Below are 20,860 nucleotides of genomic sequence, written 5' to 3'. Positions count from 1 at the left end.
TTAAAGTCACTAAAGGTCAAAGAGTAAAACAAGCTAGGCTACATAGCTACCCTTAGACAATCACTGACATACTACAATTTAGTTTAGCATGGAGTAATTTATTTTCAATTTTGATATGCAAGCCAAATGTTTCTGAAATCTTTTTCAAATTTTGTCAAGGTTAAAATGGTTTACAACATGATTTATCTAACTATTTTATTATAGAGCAAGACATGCAAACGACAGCAGGCCAAAATGACTAAACACCACCTTATGTTTATAATAATGCAGCATATCCGTGTGCATCATTATGGCATTGACCAAACTAAGCAGCATGTGTTAATTGTGAAGGTCTATGGGCTTTTAGGGGATAAACATACCAGTTTACATATCAGATTTGGGCAAAGTGGATACATTTGAAAAACAAGAACACATTTATTTCATCATACTCATAACAGGGACATTTACAGACTGTTTTTACATCTTGCTTAAACAGTATTGCACAGGTCTGTACAGGTGTAATCATATGAACCTGTGTGTTTTCTTACAAAAACACCCCCCACCATGCAGCCACATCTCTCCGCCCCTTGCCTTTCAACTCTTCTTCCTGGCCGGAACCAGTTTGTCAGTCATGCCCCCGATCAGATTTCACTGTTGTCATCTTCCACTTTTCTACAACGTAAGAGAGGATGGCAGGAGTGGCAGTTAGCATGGCGGTTTTGGAAGAAAGAAAAAAAGAGAGGGAGGGAGGGAGACAATGAGAGAGGGGGCAAGTCACATGTTAAAGTTCAGACAGAGATTTAGAAAAAAAACATACTTGTTCTTCCTGGTGCACCTGGTATCTGTGAAGGCAAAGTAAGACGTGTTACTGAGGTTACACCCACAACGCACAGTCAATACTTTCACTACTTCTCTGATTCTCATGTTGGAATAGCTTTGCTTTGATAGGTTTAACATGTAGACTTATTTATCTGTGAGGTGTCAGTTACTTACAAAGTAAAACCATGAGTCCTCCAGCAAACAACAAGCTGGCACAGACTAGCCCTCCAATTCGTAGCCTTTGATAGTCTGTTAAACAATATTGTTAGACAGGGTAAGCATTCAATTCCAAAGAATGTTTTGTATGCATAATGTAAGTGATACTCTGCACTAGTCTAGGTTATATTGGGCAGATTGTAAGAAGCAGGAGATAAGAATGTTGGTACTTACTGTAAGCAAATGGATCTGCAGACGAAACACACGAGGAGGAGGAGAAACAAGAAAGGTGAAAGGAACATTAGTGATAGGACATACTTCAACTCGCTTCAAAAGATGTACAAGATTTTCACCCCTAATTCCAGTGAGTAACAGTTGGCAGCAACAACTCATAGGCCTATGTGTCAGGGTTAAATGTTGTTGTTTTTAAGCATCCATTTTGCTATGGTAACAGTTCATTTGCTTTGAATGTGGCCATTGTTATGGAGATACAAGTGAATGTGTCTTTTATTTATTCCCAATACCAGTTTCTCAACAAACCAGTCTCAGGTGAAAGTGGAGTTTGGTCCTTACTTGCTTCGATTTCCGCAAACAGGGTGAAGAGAACTGAAAGAAAATCGGAAAAAATAAATGTTAATTTGGACGATGGCGAGTTCCCCTGTCTTGTTCCAAAGTTTTTCAGAAATAAATGGTGTTACTGCCTTGGTAAGCTTTTCAAACAAGCTAACTTTTCAATGCTTATATTTTTCCTTGAATAGAGACGTAGACTTTGGCATTGTATTTACCTGCTATAACAGCCACAATAGTGAGGTGTCCCATCTTTAACACAACTAAGAATCAGATAGAAAAAGATAAAGACACAGAGAAGAAAAAAGGACATGATCGTGAGAGACAATAAAAGAAAAAATGTTCCCCGACACTTTCCTTTTGTTTCTCACACAGACTAACACACACACACACACACACACACACACACACACACACACACACACACACACACACACACACACACACACACACACACACACACACACACACACACACACACACACACACACACACACACACACACACACACACACACACACACACACACACACACACACACACACACACACACACACACGCACACACACTTCCCCCTCTCCCCGGGAAGAGAATGTCCTTGTTGTGTGAGAGGTCAGTGTCTCGTCAGCAGGGATGCATTCTGGGTGTTTTGAGAGTAAACAGAGGATCATTTTTTGTCGTGTGGTGAAACCCAGCAGGTTTCCTGACAATTTTCCATCAAACTCCAGAAAAAGCTAATCCAATCAGGCCAAACACTGTCATGTGCTTTACAGAGGAGATTTGAACCTGTGGTTTTTCTGTCTCTCACTTTTCAACCTCACATGAGCAGCTATGACTTTATAGAGTTGATAGACATATATTTTAAACAAATCATAAAGGTTAACAAAAGCCGGCATTCTGTTCTTTTTTATTTTTTTATTTATTAAAAACATATTTAGATAGAATTAGGTTGAGCTACTGTATTATCCTTTTTATGTCAGTTCCTTATTCGGAAAAGTTGTTCAGACACCTTATTTAAATAATTGAATTGTAAGTGCAACAGGACTTTTCATTGACCTTACTATAACCTTGACTGATCTTGGACACCCATGAGGTTGGATTTACCACATTTTGGAAATCAGTACTTTTCCTCTCTGTTTGCTTATTTTCTTTCTCTCTGAATAAATTATGTGTTTTTAAACATCCTGGTTTGTTATATCACAGTAAACTCAGCAACAGATCAAACATGCTTCATGCTTTTTACACGCTTGCATGTGGTTCTTGCAGATATATAAAGTTTGCACCAGATTTTCAGGAAATGAAAATGAAGTCAATACACAAAACTCCTTATCATGCCCTTGGGCCTCCATCTATTAATGTTATTGCAGCTATCAGTTTAGCATGACATTAGCCGAGGTCAAACTATGCACAGACCTCTGTCTTCAAGATCCCATGTTTTAAAATGCGTCCAACTTTCAGAAGACACAGCAGCAACCGACGTAACAAACTATCCACCTTGGTTTAAAGTTATTTTAAAAGATTTTTCCTTGCCTTCTTATTGATGTTCAGCCAACATCCCCTGCATTCATTACTATTTTGCTAACAGAGTCACTGCAGTTCTGAGCTTTTCAGACATCATAATTGTATTTGAAAAAAAATGTTGTTTCTTTAAAGATGGCAAAAAGGCTGGAAAAAAATCCACCCATACATCATTGTAGGGCATTTTATACACAGGCAATGCATAATGTCATATATGACACACAGCAGCCCCACATGACATTTACAATTAGCCATAAACAATTCATGTTAATCTCAAGCATACAGTATTCGCTACAAAATGTGTAATATATTCTATTCAAATCTCTAAAGCAATTGAACAAATAATTTCAGTAAACTACTGAAATTGATAATTGATAATTACTTGAGAACCCCTTAATATACACTTTTATGCCAAAAGGTGACCTTCACCCCTAACCCTGACTCCCATGCTGCCTTGCTCCATCATCCCTTGGCTTACCTGAGCTGACGGTTCAGGAGCAGAGGAGTGCGTGTGAAGGTTCCAAGACACTGGCCGGTCAAAAATGTGTACTTTCTAATTTACCTGAATATGAAGCGGCTGCTCCTCCTCTTTGTTTGGGATATAAACGTTAGTGTGTGCAGCACGTCCAGTGTGATGGTGCGTTTCTGTACAAATGCCAGCGGTAATGTTATTCCATAAACATCAGCGTGTGCATGATGGAGTGAAAGCCATTATTAACTTGTTTCAGTGTACATTTTACTTTAATACACTCTACAAGACAAGGCAAGTTTATTAACATTGTATATTTCATACACAGAGGCAGCTTGTGGTGCCTGAGATTAATGAAGTCAAATATATGTATATTAATGTTGTACATAAAGAAGAAGGAGAAGTTAGACATTAACAAAAAGTCTTATGCCTTAAAAAAATGGGCTGAATTCAAATCTGAATTATTTTTGACATTATGTTCCAACAGTGGACCCTGTGATAACTGAAATCAGCTTCACCACTTTGATTCTGAAGCTGGGACTGTAAACATTAAATCCAATCCACGTAGCCAGGGTTCCACCAGCAATATTGCCTTCACACATCACATGAATCACAAACTCTTGACTACAACTTGTTTAAACAACATAGCAAATGTAGCAGAAATTAAAAGTGAATATCATTAATGGGAAATATGAAGAGAGGAACAACAACAACTATGATATAATAAGAACAAATCATCACAACTGCACAGATTAAAGATACATTTATTCCTATTCAAGTGTAATCTTACATTTGAGTTGGGGCAGAAACAAGGCGAGTGAGTGTGTGTGTGTGTGTGTGTGTGTGTGTGTGTGTGTGTGTGTGTGTGTGTGTGTGTGTGTGTGTGTGTGTGTGTGTGTGTGTGTGTGTGTGTGTGTGTGTGTGTGTGTGTGCATGTACAGTGCATTATGTGTTCCCTGACTCTGTAGATATCTATTTATCTCATTGCTCCTCTCTCTGTGGAGTAGATCGTGCTGTGTTGGTCTCATGGTTGTCCGACATTTTCTTTCTTTAATAACCATTGGCAGGAAGTAGGGATTTCCATACTGACTTCATTATGATAGGTTAGAGCAGCGGTTTTCAAAGTGTGAGGCGCGCCTCCCCTGGGGGGCACCAGAGAGCTTCAGGGGAGGCGCAGCGTGAGAAGAAAATAACGAAAAACAGTGAAATCTAGCTGGTTAACTTCAGCTAACTTTATGCTAGCGGCAACATGGATCAATTTTTAGTGAAGTTACTTAAAGTGAAAGAGGAGACAGCGTCTGGCAGAAAACGTCAGCTTCGTTTTGAAATAAAAGTTGTGGCTTATCGGACATTTATGAGAGAAAATCCCTAATGTCTGAGTGCAAGTGAATGCAGCACAAGACGTGGGCCTTGTAACCCCTCCCCCGGCCCTGGCGCTAGCGAGGAAATGTGATTTGCGGCAATTTCATTTGAACGGGACGGCGCATTCGAACCCAAGTACACGGAAGGAATGAGGTCTTTGCGGTCTACAATGACAGAGAAGAGACTGTCAAGTGTGGCTGTACTCAGCTTTGAATAAAAACGCACTAAAGCTGTTGATCTTAATACGTTTGTGAGGCAATTTGCTGAACAACATGGTAATCGCCGCATTCAGCTGTTATAGGAATGCCAACTTGATGCTCTGCTCACGGATGACTCGATGAGCATAAAAAACTTTTAAAATTATGACCTTACGTGTGTAAATATATTTTTTTCTTTGTGGGGGTCTGCCCCCAAAAAACAGTTTTAAGTCCTGAAAAAGTCAAATAAGACGGTGTGTAAAACTACACCGCCCAGCCAAGAAGTGCTAAATACTTTTCTATTGCCACTTTAACTTAACCAAGGAATTATTAAAATGTACAACGATAATTAATAGCATGTACAAGCACCACACATCCCATATTTTACATTGGTTGTAATTTGTACAAGGTATAAGCGTGATATACTAGGTTTACTACCTAGTAGCCTATCACGCCAGTATCACGCTTATCCCCTGGCTTTATACTAAGCCAGGGGATAGGGTTATTAATTATTCATAATAACCCTCAGAATATCTCTTATGGAAGTTATAAATAAAAAGTATACATTCTCAGATTAAAGTGGTACATCTTAAAAGAAAAAAAACACAATTCACGACAAAATATGATAAAATCTGAAATTATAAAGTTAATACATTTTGAGGAAAAAATCTGAAATGCTCTGAGGAAAAAAGTTTTGTTAATAGAAAACAATTATATAGATGTGTGTTTTTCAATGGCTTCACTCTGCAAGATCAGATAAACCTCCTCACAGCATACAAGCCGTAATACGCCATCTAAGATTTGTTGGTGTTAACCCTGCAGTGTAAACGAAGCATGTGTGCAGAAATATGTGAGCGCATGCATGTGTCACAGTGGTGATCTGTGACTATTTATACCTTATCCTGTCACACGCTGACAAAACCAAGGCATGCATCGGCCTTTCAACATATGACAATACTGCGTGGACAGAGGCGCAGTGTATGGTGTATGGTGGAATGTGTGTGTGCCTGTAAGTGATAATACAACCATTTGACAGCAGATAGAGTGGCAACTGGTGATGACAATACAGAGAGAGGGAATGGAGATAAGATTCACACATTTTCACATTAGCTTGCATAACTTGCATGGCACAAATCTTCTTATTATATCCCGCACAATTGAAAGACTGAACTCTACACAGTTTAGCTTTGTTGTTTCTGGTTTCTGTCTGCATCTAGCATTGTGAATATGAGGTTAAATAAAGGCCTCTGTGTTCCATGTCAATAGCTCTGATAGAGGAGCGAGAGAATATACATAAGAAATACTCCGTGTGGTGTTTCTTTCAGTATATTTAAGACTTCAAGGTTGGTGGTGTAAAGTACAATTTCATTTTCCTCAGCAACGAATCACTTCCAATATGGCAACCTTATCAGGAACAACGCAACTTTAGGGAAAGTCCCCCGACTTTATATAACATTACATAGTATATAAAACTTTGAATGTAAAAGTAAAAACCATATTAGCTTTACAAAGAAACTTAAAGTTCACTTTTGACCAAATTAGCTTTTTGTTGGGGATTTGCAGGGGAATAAATATAGCAGTGTTGACAGAACAGAACTCCAGTTGGTATTGGTGTTTGACAGAAATGGAGGATCAGATCGATGCAACAGTGAGAAACAAGATCAGGTAATCTGGTTCTGTCTCAATGGTCCTCCATGGATGTGTGGAGAATAGAGGTTAGTTGTAGGTCAATTAAAAAGATTGTAAACGTTTTATTGCTAAATCCACGTAGTATGAACAGCTGTTAAAATGTAACTTAAATTGTAATAGTTTAACCTTAATGTCCTCAATTATTGATACATACTTAGTTAAAGTGATTCATTGTCAGTTAAAGGTCATCTTGAGAACACACACTGAACAATGTAGGTTATCAGTGGACACACACACACACACAAACACACACACACACACACACACACACACACACACACACACACACACACACACACACACACACACACACACACACACACACACACACACACACACACACACACACACAAATGGTGACAGATGCCTCTCTGTTATGGTGGTATTTGGAATGTTTGTCCATAAACAGTAAAACTAAAGGTCTTATAACAGGTTAGCTTACATAGCAGAAGGTGACATCAGTCAGTCAGCAGATAAGAGAGAGCTTCGCTTAGGTCTGAAAAGATTCTATGGGAACCGCATTTTTAATATTGACTTCTTTTAAAAGTACTATTTGGAAACTTTCTCAGGGTGATTTGTTTACCTAGACGTTTTACAAGTTATAGGCCTTTTTCTCGAGACTTAACCCAACTATCTCGTTATTGCCTCACATTTTGTCAGGGAAATACCAAATGAAGCCAATCATACTTTAAACTGATAAATGAAGGTTTCGTATTCAGTAATAGAGAACATGAAGAATCCTACAGCAGAATCTGACAGGCAACCTATCATGAGTGAACCGAGGTGTAGCTGAGCAGCTGAGTCAACACGTTGCTCCATACCGCCTCAACGAAAAGACCAGGCAGAATGCTCTCCTGCTGTGTGTGTGTCTGTGTGAGTGTGTAAGTGTGTCTATTGTCTCTAGCTCGTAATCAGGTGTCACAACATGCAGAAGACTGCAGTCAAGAGCAGAAAAATACCAGTTGTCATGTTACATTATTCAGTGATCATTTAATTAGATTGTAATATAAAGTAGAGAATGTCTTAATGAGCTGCTGCGTTTGATAAGTGATATTATATTTGGTATGTTGGGGTGTTTGCAAAACCATGTTTGAGTTCCTGGTGAAGTTTCCCCTGTAAAGATCAGCATATGTTTTTAAGTACAAATGGGGGGGGGGGGGGGGGGGGGGGGGGGGGGTAATTTACTCCACATATTTTAATGAAAGTTAGAGTATAGTTGGTGTTACTTTGTGCAATGTATTATCACTGCATAAAAGCAACAGGATTAATGGCAGCAACACCACAAGAGTGTTAGGGTCTGGTTCCTGACATGTAAGTTGTTCACCACCAGAGGGAAGCAAAACATATTAAAGTGATGATCATGTGGTCACAATTACGTCACTGCTTCATCTGTCACTCTGTTTGGCTTCTCTGCCACATGGTGTTTCACATTACAGTTATAGTCTACTAAACATGTGCCCATGCTAAATTGTTAAAACAGCAACAGTGTAAAATCCTCTTGAAGTAGCACAATTTTGGTGATAACAAGAAGGACTGCTAGGTACACTGTAAATCGTAATAAATTGACTTTACTTAGAAAACTTCAGGAAACCGATTGCCTCAACATTTCCAAGTAAAGTTAATCATTCATTTTTAAGTTGTTCAACTTAAAAGTACTGAGTTCAGGCAACTTATATCATTACAGTAAACTTGAGTAGACCCAACTCAAGATCATTCATTACGATGACTATAAAAAGTTGGTTTCGACAACTTAAATATCTGAGTTATGTTGAATTAGCACAACTCATAATAAAAAGTGAACATTACTTGTCAAAGCAATTCACTTTACTAGGGTAATATCAGGAAACCGATTGCCTCAACATTTTCAAGTAATCTGAACTTAAAAATGTTAAGCTGTTGTAACAAACAAGACATTTCAATGGTAATGATATTCACATTTTATTTGTCTTGTTAACAAACATATTTTGAGAGGCTGGTTTCTGTGCTTTCATCAGAAAAATTTACACATTTATACAAAAATGGTATACAAACGGAGTGCCTCTGTGTGTACTAACAACGCGGCCCCTTTGAAAAAGAATAATAATTACAAAAAAAAAAATCCTCTTTTCCAAAGAGAAACGGTCCCACTGCATGGCAAGCCGATTTAGCTTTATATTCATTTCTGAAGGATACTAGTAAGAATGATAATTCTTGATATCAAAAATGCAATTCTTACTAGTAATAATGTTTATTTCTGATATCAAAAATTGAATTTTCACTAGTTAGAAAGCGAATTCTTGATATCAGAAATTAAATTGTAATTAGTTGTAATGTGTATTCTTGATATCAGAAATGCGATTTTAACTAGTGAGATTTGCTTCCTTTTTCTCATTCATTTCAAGGGGAGTTGGGATTTGAACTATAGTTCAAATCCCAATTTCTGATATCAGGAATTCAATTGTTACTAGTTACAATTACATTTGAACTAGTAAAAATACCAATTTCTGATATCAAGAATTCAATTTGAACTAGTCGAAATGCCAATTATTAATATAAAAAATACAATTTGAACTAGTTCAAAATCGTTTTTTTAATATCAGGAATTCAATTGTAACTAGTTATAAATAGAAATTGAATTATAACTATTAACAATTGAATTCCTGATATCAAAAAGGATTTTGAACTAGTTCAAATTCCGACTGCCATTGAAATGAATGAGAAAAACGAAGCAAATCTCACTAGTTAAAATCGCATTTCTGATATCAAGAATACACATTACAACTAGTTACAATTTAATTTCTGATATCAAGAATTCTCTTTCTAACGAGTTAAAATTCAATTTTTGATATCAGAAATAAAAATTACTAGTAAGAATTGATTTTTTGATATCCTTCAGAAATGAATAAAAGCTAAATCGGCTTGCCATGCAGTGGGAGGGGCTCTGACTCACTGCATTTTTTAGGCTGACTTCTGTGCTTTCATCAGAAAAAAGTACATATTTATACAAAAACAATCTCATTCTTGCAACGAGGCCTTTGACAAATGATAATAATAACAAAGAAAAATCACTTTTCCAAAAGAGAAAAAGGTCCCATTGGGAGGTGCTCTGACTCACTGCATCAGGGCATTTTTGAGTGATTGTAGTTTTGGTTTAAGGGACTTATAGCCAAGTGAGAGCATCACCCTTTGAATAAATTCAAAAGTGTTCTTAAGTTGTTGAGGGTATTGCAAATTGAGGGCGTAGATGAGTCCAAAAAGTAGGCACATGGCATCTGGGAGAGAATTGATGCCGTCCATCACCATTTTCCCTTCCAATATGATGGCGATTGCTGACGGTGCAAGGTGGAGTGAGCAGGTGAAGCCAGGCTGTCTTCAGGGATGACTGTAAGGATCCCGATGGAGCTGCTGGAGATGTCTGGTTCAACAACATCCTATAACATAGGCAACAGTAAAATTACAACCACAATAACATTTTCAATGCAGAGTTTACCTTGGCCTGCTGAAGGCCCACTTTTGGCCAGTATCATAACAAAAGCTAAAATATATTTATGTAACACAAGGGACAGGATAAAATAGATTGGGCGTCCTGTGGAGTAGAATTTAAATAATGATGAAAAAAGACTACTTACAAAGCAAGTCTTGAAGAAGTCATTGTTTTCATCCCCCAGGATGATGGGAAGGCCTCGGAGGACTGCTGTTCGCTTGTCATTAACATCTGTACCCTGAAATATATTGAAACACATATTACTAGGGATGGGTATCGTTAGGATTTTAATCGATACCGGTACCGGTACTGCTTATCGGTATCGGTATTTTTCGATACTCTTATCGATACTTTTCAATAATTTGGTGTTAATAAACTAAAAAAAGACAAGACGATGTGCCTGCCAGACTGCACCCAGGTAAACAAAACATATTACCCGTGCGCAGCAGCTAACCTGCCTGCGAGCCTTCGCTCAGGTCACATTTACACACGGCGCGGCTTAAGCCCGCTAGCACTATTAGCACTAGCAGTATCGCTAGCACCGTTTAAGATTAAATGAGTGTCTCGTTTGCAAATGCTTCATTAAGTTGCTTGTGTTACCCCCTTTACAAGCAACTAATTGAGTACATAGATTGCACCTTGCACTATCGCCAATACATTTTTTTAAAGTGCATCCAGACCTTCGATCGCTTCGTTCTGTCCGCCATGCCTGCGGGAGTCACGTCTACACTACAGGCATCAAAAAATGCTTTCAACGCTTCGCCCATTCACTTGAATGGGGTGACGTAGAAGATTTTGAATCTTCGCCGAACTGCATTGTGGGGAGCATGGCATGGCTTTGCAAGCATCACGAGCATCTATCGGCATCTTTGTTCAACTTTTGAGGCTCGATGCTTGGCATCAGCCAATGAAATCCCGTTTATGCAAATCCCGCCAGTGCAAGCGCAGCCAATCAAACCGCGTGCAAGCTGGGAGAGCCAGACCGCAGTTCATTTCCTCATATTCCAAACGAGATATGACGGTAGCAAATCACCCGGTTCTTTACGACCGGAACTATTTACCGGGATACAAACCGGAGGAACCAGGCATGGAGGGAGGTGGCAGAAACAGTGGGTGAAACTGGTCGTTTTTTCGCCTGTTTGGAGAGTTTATATCCAGTTTACTTCGTTTTAACATTGCTATTGCTTTGTATGTCGGGGGCGGGAGATTCATGTGATTGGTTGCTCGCAAAAAATCGCCAAGCTTCAGACACGCCCAGCTCCAAGATTTTTTCATGCCTGTAGTGTAGACGGGCCGAGAGAGATGAGGAGTGGTATTTACAGTGGCCAATCAGAGGGGTCTCAAACCGGATACATCACACGGGATGAGGGTTCCCAACCAACCATAATGGTTTAAAGTTAAACTAAGGAAGTAGACGTAACAGATATACCGATAGCAGCACCGTTTGTCCAGCGGCTTAACGGTATACCGATACCGTCCAATCAGGTACCGGTATTGACTTAGTACCGTTTCTCGGTACCCATCCCTACACATTACTCATAAGTGGTCAAGAATAATTTGTTAATAGAAAACAAAAAACTGTTTGTTTGTTTCTTGAAGTGCCCAGAGGATTGGCTATCTCAAAGTCATCAATGTAAAGCCCAAGGACAATCCGGAGGGTCTCAGTCTTAAAGAAAGCCTTCTCACGATAGTGTGTGCCATCTCTATAAGTGTTGTATCCATCAACAGATTCATCTTGACTGAGAAGTTTTTCTAAAACATCAGCTCTGTTTAACAATTTTTTTAACATTTTGGTTCTTGTCCAAGCAGCTATTGAACTGGCATCACTAGAGGGAATTCCTTTTCAAAATATGATGCTCTTTTACCAGCTGTGGAGAGTGACTGGCCAGCATCATTCATTTTCAGGAACTGGTTATTCTCTTTGACAGCATTTGTAATCTCCCTCAAAACAGAATCACTGTCAGTGACACCATGTTCACCAAGAATGTTTTTAATGGCATTGTGCAAAAGAGGCTCTGATAAAAGAACAATCTGATTCAGATGTTGGATTACCTCCTGTACTGCAATGTCAGATATATGCAAGATTGCCTGCAGTTTTAGAAAAACCGAGGCTAAATTGTGTTCCAGTTGATGCTGTAAATCATCCAGATTTACAATTTGAGCCTCTTCCTCATTTTCCTCTTGAAAAAAACGATAGACAGATTCAGATCTGAATTGTAAGCTGCACTGGTCACAGCAATGTCAGGCTTCAACTTCTTCTGTCTTGGATGACTATGTTCTTTACATTTATGAGCATTAAATGTTGAGTACACATTGCTCTCAAAAGTGCAGTTTTCAAATGGACATTTCACGATTTCCTGTTTTTTAAGATGTTGGCGCAAATGGGTGAAGAAAATTACTTATGTACAGGCAGGGCCGCCTTAATGCACGGGCTGACCTGGGCTGAAGCCCAGGGGCCTACGGAGATCGGGGGCCTATCATGAGCCAATTAAAAAATAAAAATAAAAATTCTTTTTTTTTTATTTCGGGTGTTTTTTTTTTTTTTTAAATAAACACATTCTTGGCTTTCAGAATAGGAAACTTTCATTTCCAAAATCACACGATAAATACATTTTTGAATCTTGTAAAGGGAAGACGACAGCTCTCCCTCGCCACTCTGCTGTTCCACAGCGCCGCCCCCCTCCATCCACTGAAATTATTATTGTAAGACGTAGAGTAATGATAGATAACACAGCAAGGTCCGTTACAGTTTGTTTTCATCTGATTTTAAAAAAACAAAGTCTTGGCTTTCAGAATATTAAACTTGTTTCGGCAAATTCAGATGATAAATACAACTTTGAAGCTTGTAACGGCATAATTACAAGCGGAGAACAGAGTAACTTGACGTCACAGCAGGCATAACAACAGCCGATGTTTCTCGTGAGGGTTTTCCCCGGGAAACAAACACAATACACACAAACACAAATATACACAAACACACACACACGTCAGAATGAGAATATGTTTCACATGTGACTTATTCAAATTGCGAGTGATGGAGTGAAGAAAAAGTTTGAGAGTGGCGCTCGGAAAAGGAAATTGTTGAGGGAAAAGGAGTTTCGAGACAAGCAGCTATTACAAAAAATGCCGACGCTTACAGGTTATTTTAAACCTGTAGGCCAGGATGAGGAGGAAGGACAGATGAGTTCTGTACCGAGCGGTAGCGGTGCCGGCCGCGGGGCCTCGGAGACAAGTAGGCCGTCTGGTTCTGATAGCGATGGAGTAGCGGGAGAGGAAAAACAGACAGGAGGGACATTATCTGTTGGAGGAGATGGAGAGGACGACGAGGACTTGCTACGTGGAGGGGAGCCAACGGCAACCGGACAAATACATGAGGGAGGCCCGATACGTCACTCATATGGAGGAGAGGACCAGGCGCGTGTAGAGCAGAGTGGAGAAGTGCGATCACAGAGCCTGCCGAGGCTATAAATGACTTTGATTTGTTGTTTAAATAGGGGGCCTACAAAAACTATCATCCCCAGGGCCTGATGGCAGGTTAAGGCGGGCTTTTGTACAGGGTTCTTCAAAATCGCAAAGAGGACAATGGTATATAACAGGGAGATCACCAGCTTCGCTCATCTGCATATCATGGGAGTGATATCTTGTTAAATTGACTTTTAAGGCATTAAATGACTTGAATGAACACAGACAATCTTTGTGGAGGGATGGAATTGGAGTGGTTCTGGCATAACTTCCATGTTTTAAGCGATAGTGCTTCAATAGCTGAGCCCTCTTTTCAGAAGAAAATAGGCAGTACTTACATTGCCAATGCATGTTTTCTGTCTCTGAAGAGACAAAAAATAGATAAACAAATAATATTTCAAAAAATAGAAAAACACAATAAGTTAAACTGCATTCAAACTATTCTTACACAAATTCTGAAATCCATTTTCATGCATTTCCAGACCATGACAAAATATAGAATAACAATTTACCAAACTAATAATGCAAATAAGGCCTGCAACTATGTTAGAAATAATTTACTCAGCATTTATTGGAAATGTTTTGTAAGTTTTTTTTTCGTGTTATTTTACAATGTTTGAAAATATACAATCCGCCCATATATATCAGTATGTAGTTAAATGGGACGTTTTTGAATTGTAATTAAATTAATTCATTTATAAGGCAGCTTCTATTAAAATATTGCATGTAAAATATCAGTTTTTAGTGTTTTAGGACACGGTAGGGCTGTGCGGTATGAACAAATTGAATATGACGGTATTTTTCCGAATTATAACTCAGTTTTTCCCCTACCATTGTCTTGGGTTGACAGTGTGTGCTCTTGTGTGTGTGTCGAGAGGGGATCCCCGTCCTTCAGAAACAGAGCTGAGGAGAGAACGTCTTTTTTTAAATTAATTTGTTATATATGCCAAATTGCAACTGAAGTAATCTATCTACGGTCACTTTTTGCATTGAACATGTGCTCTTTTATTAAATAAACTAAAGGCTTTTGTTATTTATCCAATTTATGTGCATGTTTCAGTGTCCACTGCATTGCTTTGCACGTTCTAGCTCCGTTTCTGAAGTGCTGGGCTCCCCTCCCGACACACACACACTAGTGATGGGAATTCACTGCTACTATTTTGAGTAGTAGTAGCAGTAGATCCTGTATTTTAGCCATGCCTCATTTCGCTCCATTTGCTCTTTCCAGCAATAGAGAGGCGAAGTCCCTCCCCTTCCGGGAGCCTCCATGGGACCCCGGAAGCGGAAAATTATACATAGAAGTCAATGGAGAGAGAAAAGTTATCTTTTGATCCCGTTTGAATTGTGCCACGAATGACACATATGATGTTTGTCAATCTTAAACAATCATTTCCATGCAAAAAAAGTCACAGTTTGTCGTAAAACTGCTGAAATATAAGACTATGAATAATACGCAACTAGAAAGACTACAAATCCCAAATGCATTCTGGGTCGCGTAAGTGATGTCATAGGCGATAATGCTCCAAGACTGGTTGTGACTCGCAAAGCAAAGAGGAAGAAGACTGATTTATTCCCTCCAATAAATATAAGAGATTGCTCCAATAAATTCACTTTTACAAGATGCCTGTGTGCTTTGTACGAGGTTGTAATCACAAAAGAGATCATACCACTTGCTCGTTCTATCGCTTCCCGTCTGATGAAAGGACCAGGAGTTGTTGGACCAAACATATCAGGTAATATACATGTTTTGCATGGAACATAGTCAAGTTAGCTACCTAGCTAGTAGCGAGCATGTTAGTTAGCATTATATTACATTACTTAGCCTTGTCATTTGTATTAGCCTTAACACGAAGTAAACCGAAATGTTAAACAGTAAGAGTATTCATGATGGTAAGTATTTTGTGAAACATTTGAAGAGTAGCCTATCGCCCCCTCCACCAGGTGCTAAGGGGGCGGGAGGTAGGCTAACCCCACATTAGTATCAGCGATCTTTTCTACTTAATGCTATCTGCACAAATGGTTAACATTGACCATTAAAAGATCAGGCAGTTCAGGGAGAGTCGAAGGAAGGAAGGCAGGCAGCTTTGCATGACATTCTTCTGGACGTGTTTCATTGTGATGATAGTGAGAGTGAGTCAATCTGTTTGTTGGAAAGACAGTAGTTGAGTGATTACTGAGAGAAAATTATTAAAAGAGATAATTATTCAGTGTTGTTACTTTAAAGTGTTGTTACTGACCTTTTTCTCTTATTTTCTTTACCTCACCTGTAACTGCTGAGACCCTGAGGAACAAGCACACTGGACTGACCTGCTCTGGCAACCTGATTTCCACTGTACGTAATAGTATTTGGTTATGGTATATTATTTATATACATCAAAGGCACAATGCACCCCCCAGAGACACACATGTATTGAGTGTGATATTTTGCATTGGTCATGTGAAATCATCTTTACATACTAGAAAACTGTAGGAGCGGCAACTTGTTTTGAAATTGAATTTTTAATATCCGATAATAAAGTTGATCTGTTTTCTTTATTCTTCTCTCTTCCCAGCTCCATCCATCACCATTCTCTGTTCCTGCAGGTCCTGCTTGCTAATCAATATTCATATTTTTTTACACAATTACAAATAAAGTCAATGTATTGTATGACATGAAGTTGTGCTTCATTCTGAGTCAATAATAAATTCATTCTGCCTTCAGCTGCAAAATTATTGTGGACTGCACTGACATCCATGTAGCTGCCCCCCAGTAAGATGAACCAAGCAAAGTTGACATACTCAACATACAGCTGTACTCTTAAGTTTACATGAAGAATTTGTGAAATATTGGTAATAACAGGTTTAAATGATTATTAGTAATTAATTATATAATTTTCTCATCGTAGATGAGCAGACAGGGAGCAGATGAGAAAAGCAGAATATGCAGCTGCCATTTTCCACATGGAAAAGAGAAAGGGCCAAGTGTATTTGAGTGGACAAAAGAGAAATCTCAAATACGAAAAATAAAATTATACAATTTACAGATATGTATACAAATAAATATATATCCTATATACACCATGTATAATGATGGTGTATGATGTAGAAGGAAGTGTGGTAGATAACAAGTAAATATAGAGTTACATACAGATCCATGTTACAGCAAAAGATGGAATAACTAAGAAGCACGCAGTATAATAATAATTACACGCAACAATTAAATAACTGCTCAGCATCTCCACCACAATCCCAATCTGCTGTGTCCTGTTTTCCTCCCCTCTGCATAACACCCCATCACACATACGAAACACAACGCAGAGTCCGAGGGTGTTAAGAGTATGTTTATTTAAATGTCCTCCTCTCTACTGGCCAACACAGGGAGCATATGCTGGGTGTAGAATTGTTCCAGGAGGAGGAGATTTCCATGCCATGCAGGGTCTTTGGGGATGGGGAGGATGATCGCCTCCATCGTGGTCCACAGCAGCAGAGACTCCGGTCTGTGATGTGCAGCTGTTATATAATATACAATACATTTTTTTGAAAAACATTTGATCAAAAAATAAAGATTTGGTCAGGATCTAGAGTCAGTGTGTAGTTTATTAATTAATCAATGCGCTCTACATTAGGAAAACACATACCAGTGTACCAGAGGGAGTCACACACAGCTGTGCCTAGATAACCAAACAAATTGACAACAGGGATGCAAACTCATCAGGTATGAAAAAGGTGACAAGGATCCGAGCCCCCTGACCCCACAGAATATCGGCTTTAAAATTAGGAATAACAGGATTTTAGCAGTCAGAACAACTAAAGCAGCAGTGTTAATATTAACAGAAACGCCATAGAGTCACATCTAATAGAAATATATAAAAAGCATTTATTTTAATTGTGTAGCAGTCAGTTTATAATTTTGGCAGCACTGTTGAGCATTTTGAAAATGTATTTTCATGCCTCTGTGCAAGGCTTAGTCTTTCTATCTTTATAGCCACTGGTGTAAAGTAACCAAGTTCATAAACTCAACAAGTACTATACTTGGGCACAATTTTGAGATACTTGTACTTTACTTAAGTATTTCAATGTTTTGCTACTTTGTACTTCTACTCTACTACAGTTCAGAGGTAAATGGTGTACTTTTACTCCACTACATGTATGTAATACCTTTAGTTACTTTACAGATGTGGATGAATGATGTGAAATATAATCAAGTGTTAAATCAGACTTTAGTTCCACCTGGAGTAAATCCAAAAGCTACCCTGCCTGCAGTATACAAAGTCATTCAAACTAGCTGCACCTTTACCAGCTTTGATAACACTTTAATGATCAGTCATTATAAAACATATCATATTATTCTGAAATGGACCAATCTGCAAAATGACTACTTTTACTGTCGCTACTTTCACTATATTTTGATAATAATAATTTTCTACTTTTACTTGAGGAACATTTGGAATGCAGGACTTTTACTGTAACAGAGTATTCCTACACTCTGGTACTTCTACTTTTACTCAAGTACAAGAACTGAGTACTTCTACTTTTAATCAATTTCAAGATATATACTTATACCACCTCTGTTTATAGCCTATGAAAAAAACGATTAGAAAACGAAGGCTAAAGCTAACGTTAGCAGATAGTGACAATGTATGCTAGTTAGCTAGCTCAACGATAATATTGCGACGGGGAAAAAAAACTTTTCAGTGCATATCACGCTCTGCCGCTCCGACAGGGAGCTCTACTCTGAACACCTGAACGGCCCGTTCTAACAGCTGTTCACCAGCGGTCCAGTCTGTGCCACAGTGACTCCGGACGCACAGTTAATATTAACGAACGCACCGTAGGTAATGTAGCTGCTGAAGCTAGACCATCATCGCCGAGCAGCAGAGGCTTATTATACATCATGAGCAGAGCCGACAGGCAGGAAGACTCGAGCACACAGCTCGCGCTTCATTATAATATATAAAAAAAAGCTCGCGGCCGCACATTAATCCGGGTCCCAGACCCCCTCCCATACCCCAAAAATATTTTTATTGCAGATCTACAGGAATCATAAAAACGACCTATTTTGGATTCAAAACGGAGAATTTCGCCGAAAGGTGACAAGTTTGCATCCCTGGACAAGATAACCAAAATCCTTGAATCTACACACAGCAAATAAACTCAAATGACACAACGAGATGTAAAAAGGAGATCACACATATAGTCGATATAGAACTGGCCGCTTCAATCTGAAGAGCAACTAAAACAAAACACGGGAGTGTATCTTGTTCTTGTGAACACTAATGTTATCCAAAGCATACACAGACACCACAAAGTTCTTAAGGAGAAAACTAGTTGCTAAAACAAAACACGTTAGTGTACCTTGTTAGCTAGCTGACATTAACCTTAGACATTGCACTCATATTACTCACTGAAACCTTGTAAAGCCGGTCCCGCATGCTGGCTCTTACAGAACCGCTCCCTTTCGTGTATGTACAGCTCTCAACATGCCCAGACTTGTAGTGATTTTCACCTCTTTTTATACTTTTTCGCCTCATTCTGAAAGAAACAGGTGGAATTTACTAACGTGACAGCCATCTTTGTGATGGTGACGCGTATTGTGCGAGACCAGAGACCTGTAGTTCACTGAGCGGTTTCACACAAAAAAAATTGTAACTTCACAGTTTTACGACACATTTTTATTTTTTTGACTTGCAAAATGTTCTTTTAATTTGACAAACATCATATGTGTCATTCGTGGCACAATTCAAACGGGATCGAAAGATGACTTTTCTCTCTCCATTGACGTCAATGTATAATTTTCCGCTTCCGGGGTCCCATGGGTCGGAAGTAGATGGGCGGGACTTCGCCTCTCTATACACAAGTTATTGAGCCGTTTCCGCTCTACATCCTGAACTCCTCCCTTCGATGCAATGCACTTCCGTTTTGGCGGACTGGGTTTGTTTCGCTAGCTAGCTCCGTTGTGCCGACAAAGCACTGATATCGCAGAGACAAAGAGGATATAACAATTACAACATGAAGAAAAGTGGTTCGGGAACTACGTGTGCGGTAGTTGGTTGCAATCACTCGAGAAAGCACCTGAACGAGTGGTTAGATAGAGAGTGCTACGACCACAAACCAGCACCCAGCACCCAGCCATGTTGTTCATTAAATACAGATAAACACAACAAATACTGCATGCATTGTATTTTTTAATATTATATATGAATATTTTCATAGTGATGTAATTGTGTGGGCTGCTTTTATATTTTAATTTGTAATACCTGTTAGGATTAAACATGTGATCTTTCTTGTTGAAGCCATTTCTTTAGTTTCCTCTCAACAATTAATTCATTCAGTGTTATTTATGTACAGTATGAGCTTAATATGAATGATGAACTGTGTTAAAAGAAATTGTAGCACTCTAAGGAACATATGAAATGCAATAATGCAATAACAGTGCAATAATGAAATTAAATTACATCAAACTTTATTTTCACTCAAACAGTACAGGCACATATGATATATTGCACAGCATAAAGAGATCATGTAAATTGTGCATTATGTAAACAACAGACAACTGTTGGCTCCTGTGGGCATGACCTAAATAAGGCAGTTTATTTTGGTTTTAAAATGCTGAGATATTTACTGCAGAACTGTAACCTTCCCTCAACAAAATCGTCAACAATTTTCGGGAGCATGTGGGCAAAGTAGAATGTGCGCAGCCTTATGATATGCCTTCAGACTGTCCATTGCTTTTCCATCTATTGCCATGGATTGAACGAAGTAGGAGCAAATTTTGCTGTACGTTATGCTGGGCCACGTCGTCATGTTATCCTCCCAGTTTTGCACTGAATTCGGGTGGGGGAGAGTAACGCCATCTCCAGTCAAAGAAGTAGAATCGTGTTCCCAAGCTAGCATCACTGTTAGCATCGAAATCGCTGTGTTTACACCAGTGCCCGTCTGACTGTTTACACCGGTTTACACCGACAGACGCTGTGCAAAAGACTTCCGGCGGAAATGAAGTGCATTTGTGTAGGGTTATGGCGCTACCCGTGGTTTGGCGCGTAAACTTGTCTATAGTATGAAGCTGCAGCGGCAGATACAGACTAGTAGATACAGACAAGTAGATACAGACTTCTAGTTGTTTTGCAACATCGCCCCCTAGCGAATTGGATGTCCGCAAAAGTACAACTAGCGAGTATTGAGTCTCATGTATTTTGTATG

At 39.0% G+C, this 20,860-nt stretch overlaps 1 protein-coding gene and 3 long non-coding RNA genes across 4 annotated transcripts; 1 reads left to right on the top strand and 3 right to left on the bottom strand.

The window, feature by feature from the left end:
- Nucleotides 1-77: 77 nt before the first annotated feature.
- fxyd11 (FXYD domain containing ion transport regulator 11) lies at nucleotides 78-3,595 on the bottom strand. Its single transcript, XM_079640769.1, has 7 exons — nucleotides 3,518-3,595; nucleotides 1,740-1,784; nucleotides 1,495-1,560; nucleotides 1,189-1,203; nucleotides 973-1,047; nucleotides 797-821; nucleotides 78-651 (listed from the first exon to the last, which is right to left on the bottom strand). The coding sequence occupies exons 2-7, from the start codon at nucleotides 1,771-1,773 to the stop codon at nucleotides 621-623; spliced, it is 246 nt and encodes an 81-aa protein (XP_079496895.1). The 5' UTR covers nucleotides 1,774-1,784; nucleotides 3,518-3,595; the 3' UTR covers nucleotides 78-620.
- A 5,484-nt stretch (nucleotides 3,596-9,079) lies between these two features.
- Nucleotides 9,080-11,495, bottom strand: LOC307012917. The gene is made up of 3 exons (XR_013800768.1): nucleotides 10,900-11,495; nucleotides 10,365-10,457; nucleotides 9,080-10,166 (listed from the first exon to the last, which is right to left on the bottom strand). It is a non-coding gene; the product is annotated as an uncharacterized lncRNA (long non-coding RNA).
- A 3,428-nt stretch (nucleotides 11,496-14,923) lies between these two features.
- Nucleotides 14,924-16,333, top strand: LOC307013272. Its single transcript, XR_013800911.1, has 2 exons — nucleotides 14,924-16,013; nucleotides 16,234-16,333. It is a non-coding gene; the product is annotated as an uncharacterized lncRNA (long non-coding RNA).
- A 650-nt stretch (nucleotides 16,334-16,983) lies between these two features.
- Nucleotides 16,984-19,996, bottom strand: LOC307013271. The gene is made up of 2 exons (XR_013800910.1): nucleotides 19,066-19,996; nucleotides 16,984-17,170 (listed from the first exon to the last, which is right to left on the bottom strand). It is a non-coding gene; the product is annotated as an uncharacterized lncRNA (long non-coding RNA).
- Between the last annotated feature and the right edge of the window lie 864 nt (nucleotides 19,997-20,860).

The sequence above is a fragment of the Notothenia rossii genome (assembly GCF_949606895.1).
Source record: "Notothenia rossii genome assembly, chromosome: 7".
Classification (NCBI taxonomy): domain Eukaryota; kingdom Metazoa; phylum Chordata; class Actinopteri; order Perciformes; family Nototheniidae; genus Notothenia; species Notothenia rossii.
The sequence above is the reverse complement of the archived record's forward strand: the minus strand, read 5'-3'. Positions and strand labels throughout refer to the sequence as shown.

What these genes read in the sequence shown, in the direction of transcription:
- fxyd11 (XM_079640769.1), bottom strand. Translation starts at nt 1,773, where the DNA reads ATGGGACACCTCACTATTGTGGCTGTTATAGCAG. An exon ending in AGGACTCATGGTTTTACTTT is followed by an intron (nt 822 to 972) that starts GTAAGTAACTGA and finishes TTGCCTTCACAG; the next exon opens with ATACCAGGTGCACCAGGAAG. An exon ending in AGGTGCACCAGGAAGAACAA is followed by an intron (nt 652 to 796) that starts GTATGTTTTTTT and finishes CTTACGTTGTAG; the next exon opens with AAAAGTGGAAGATGACAACA.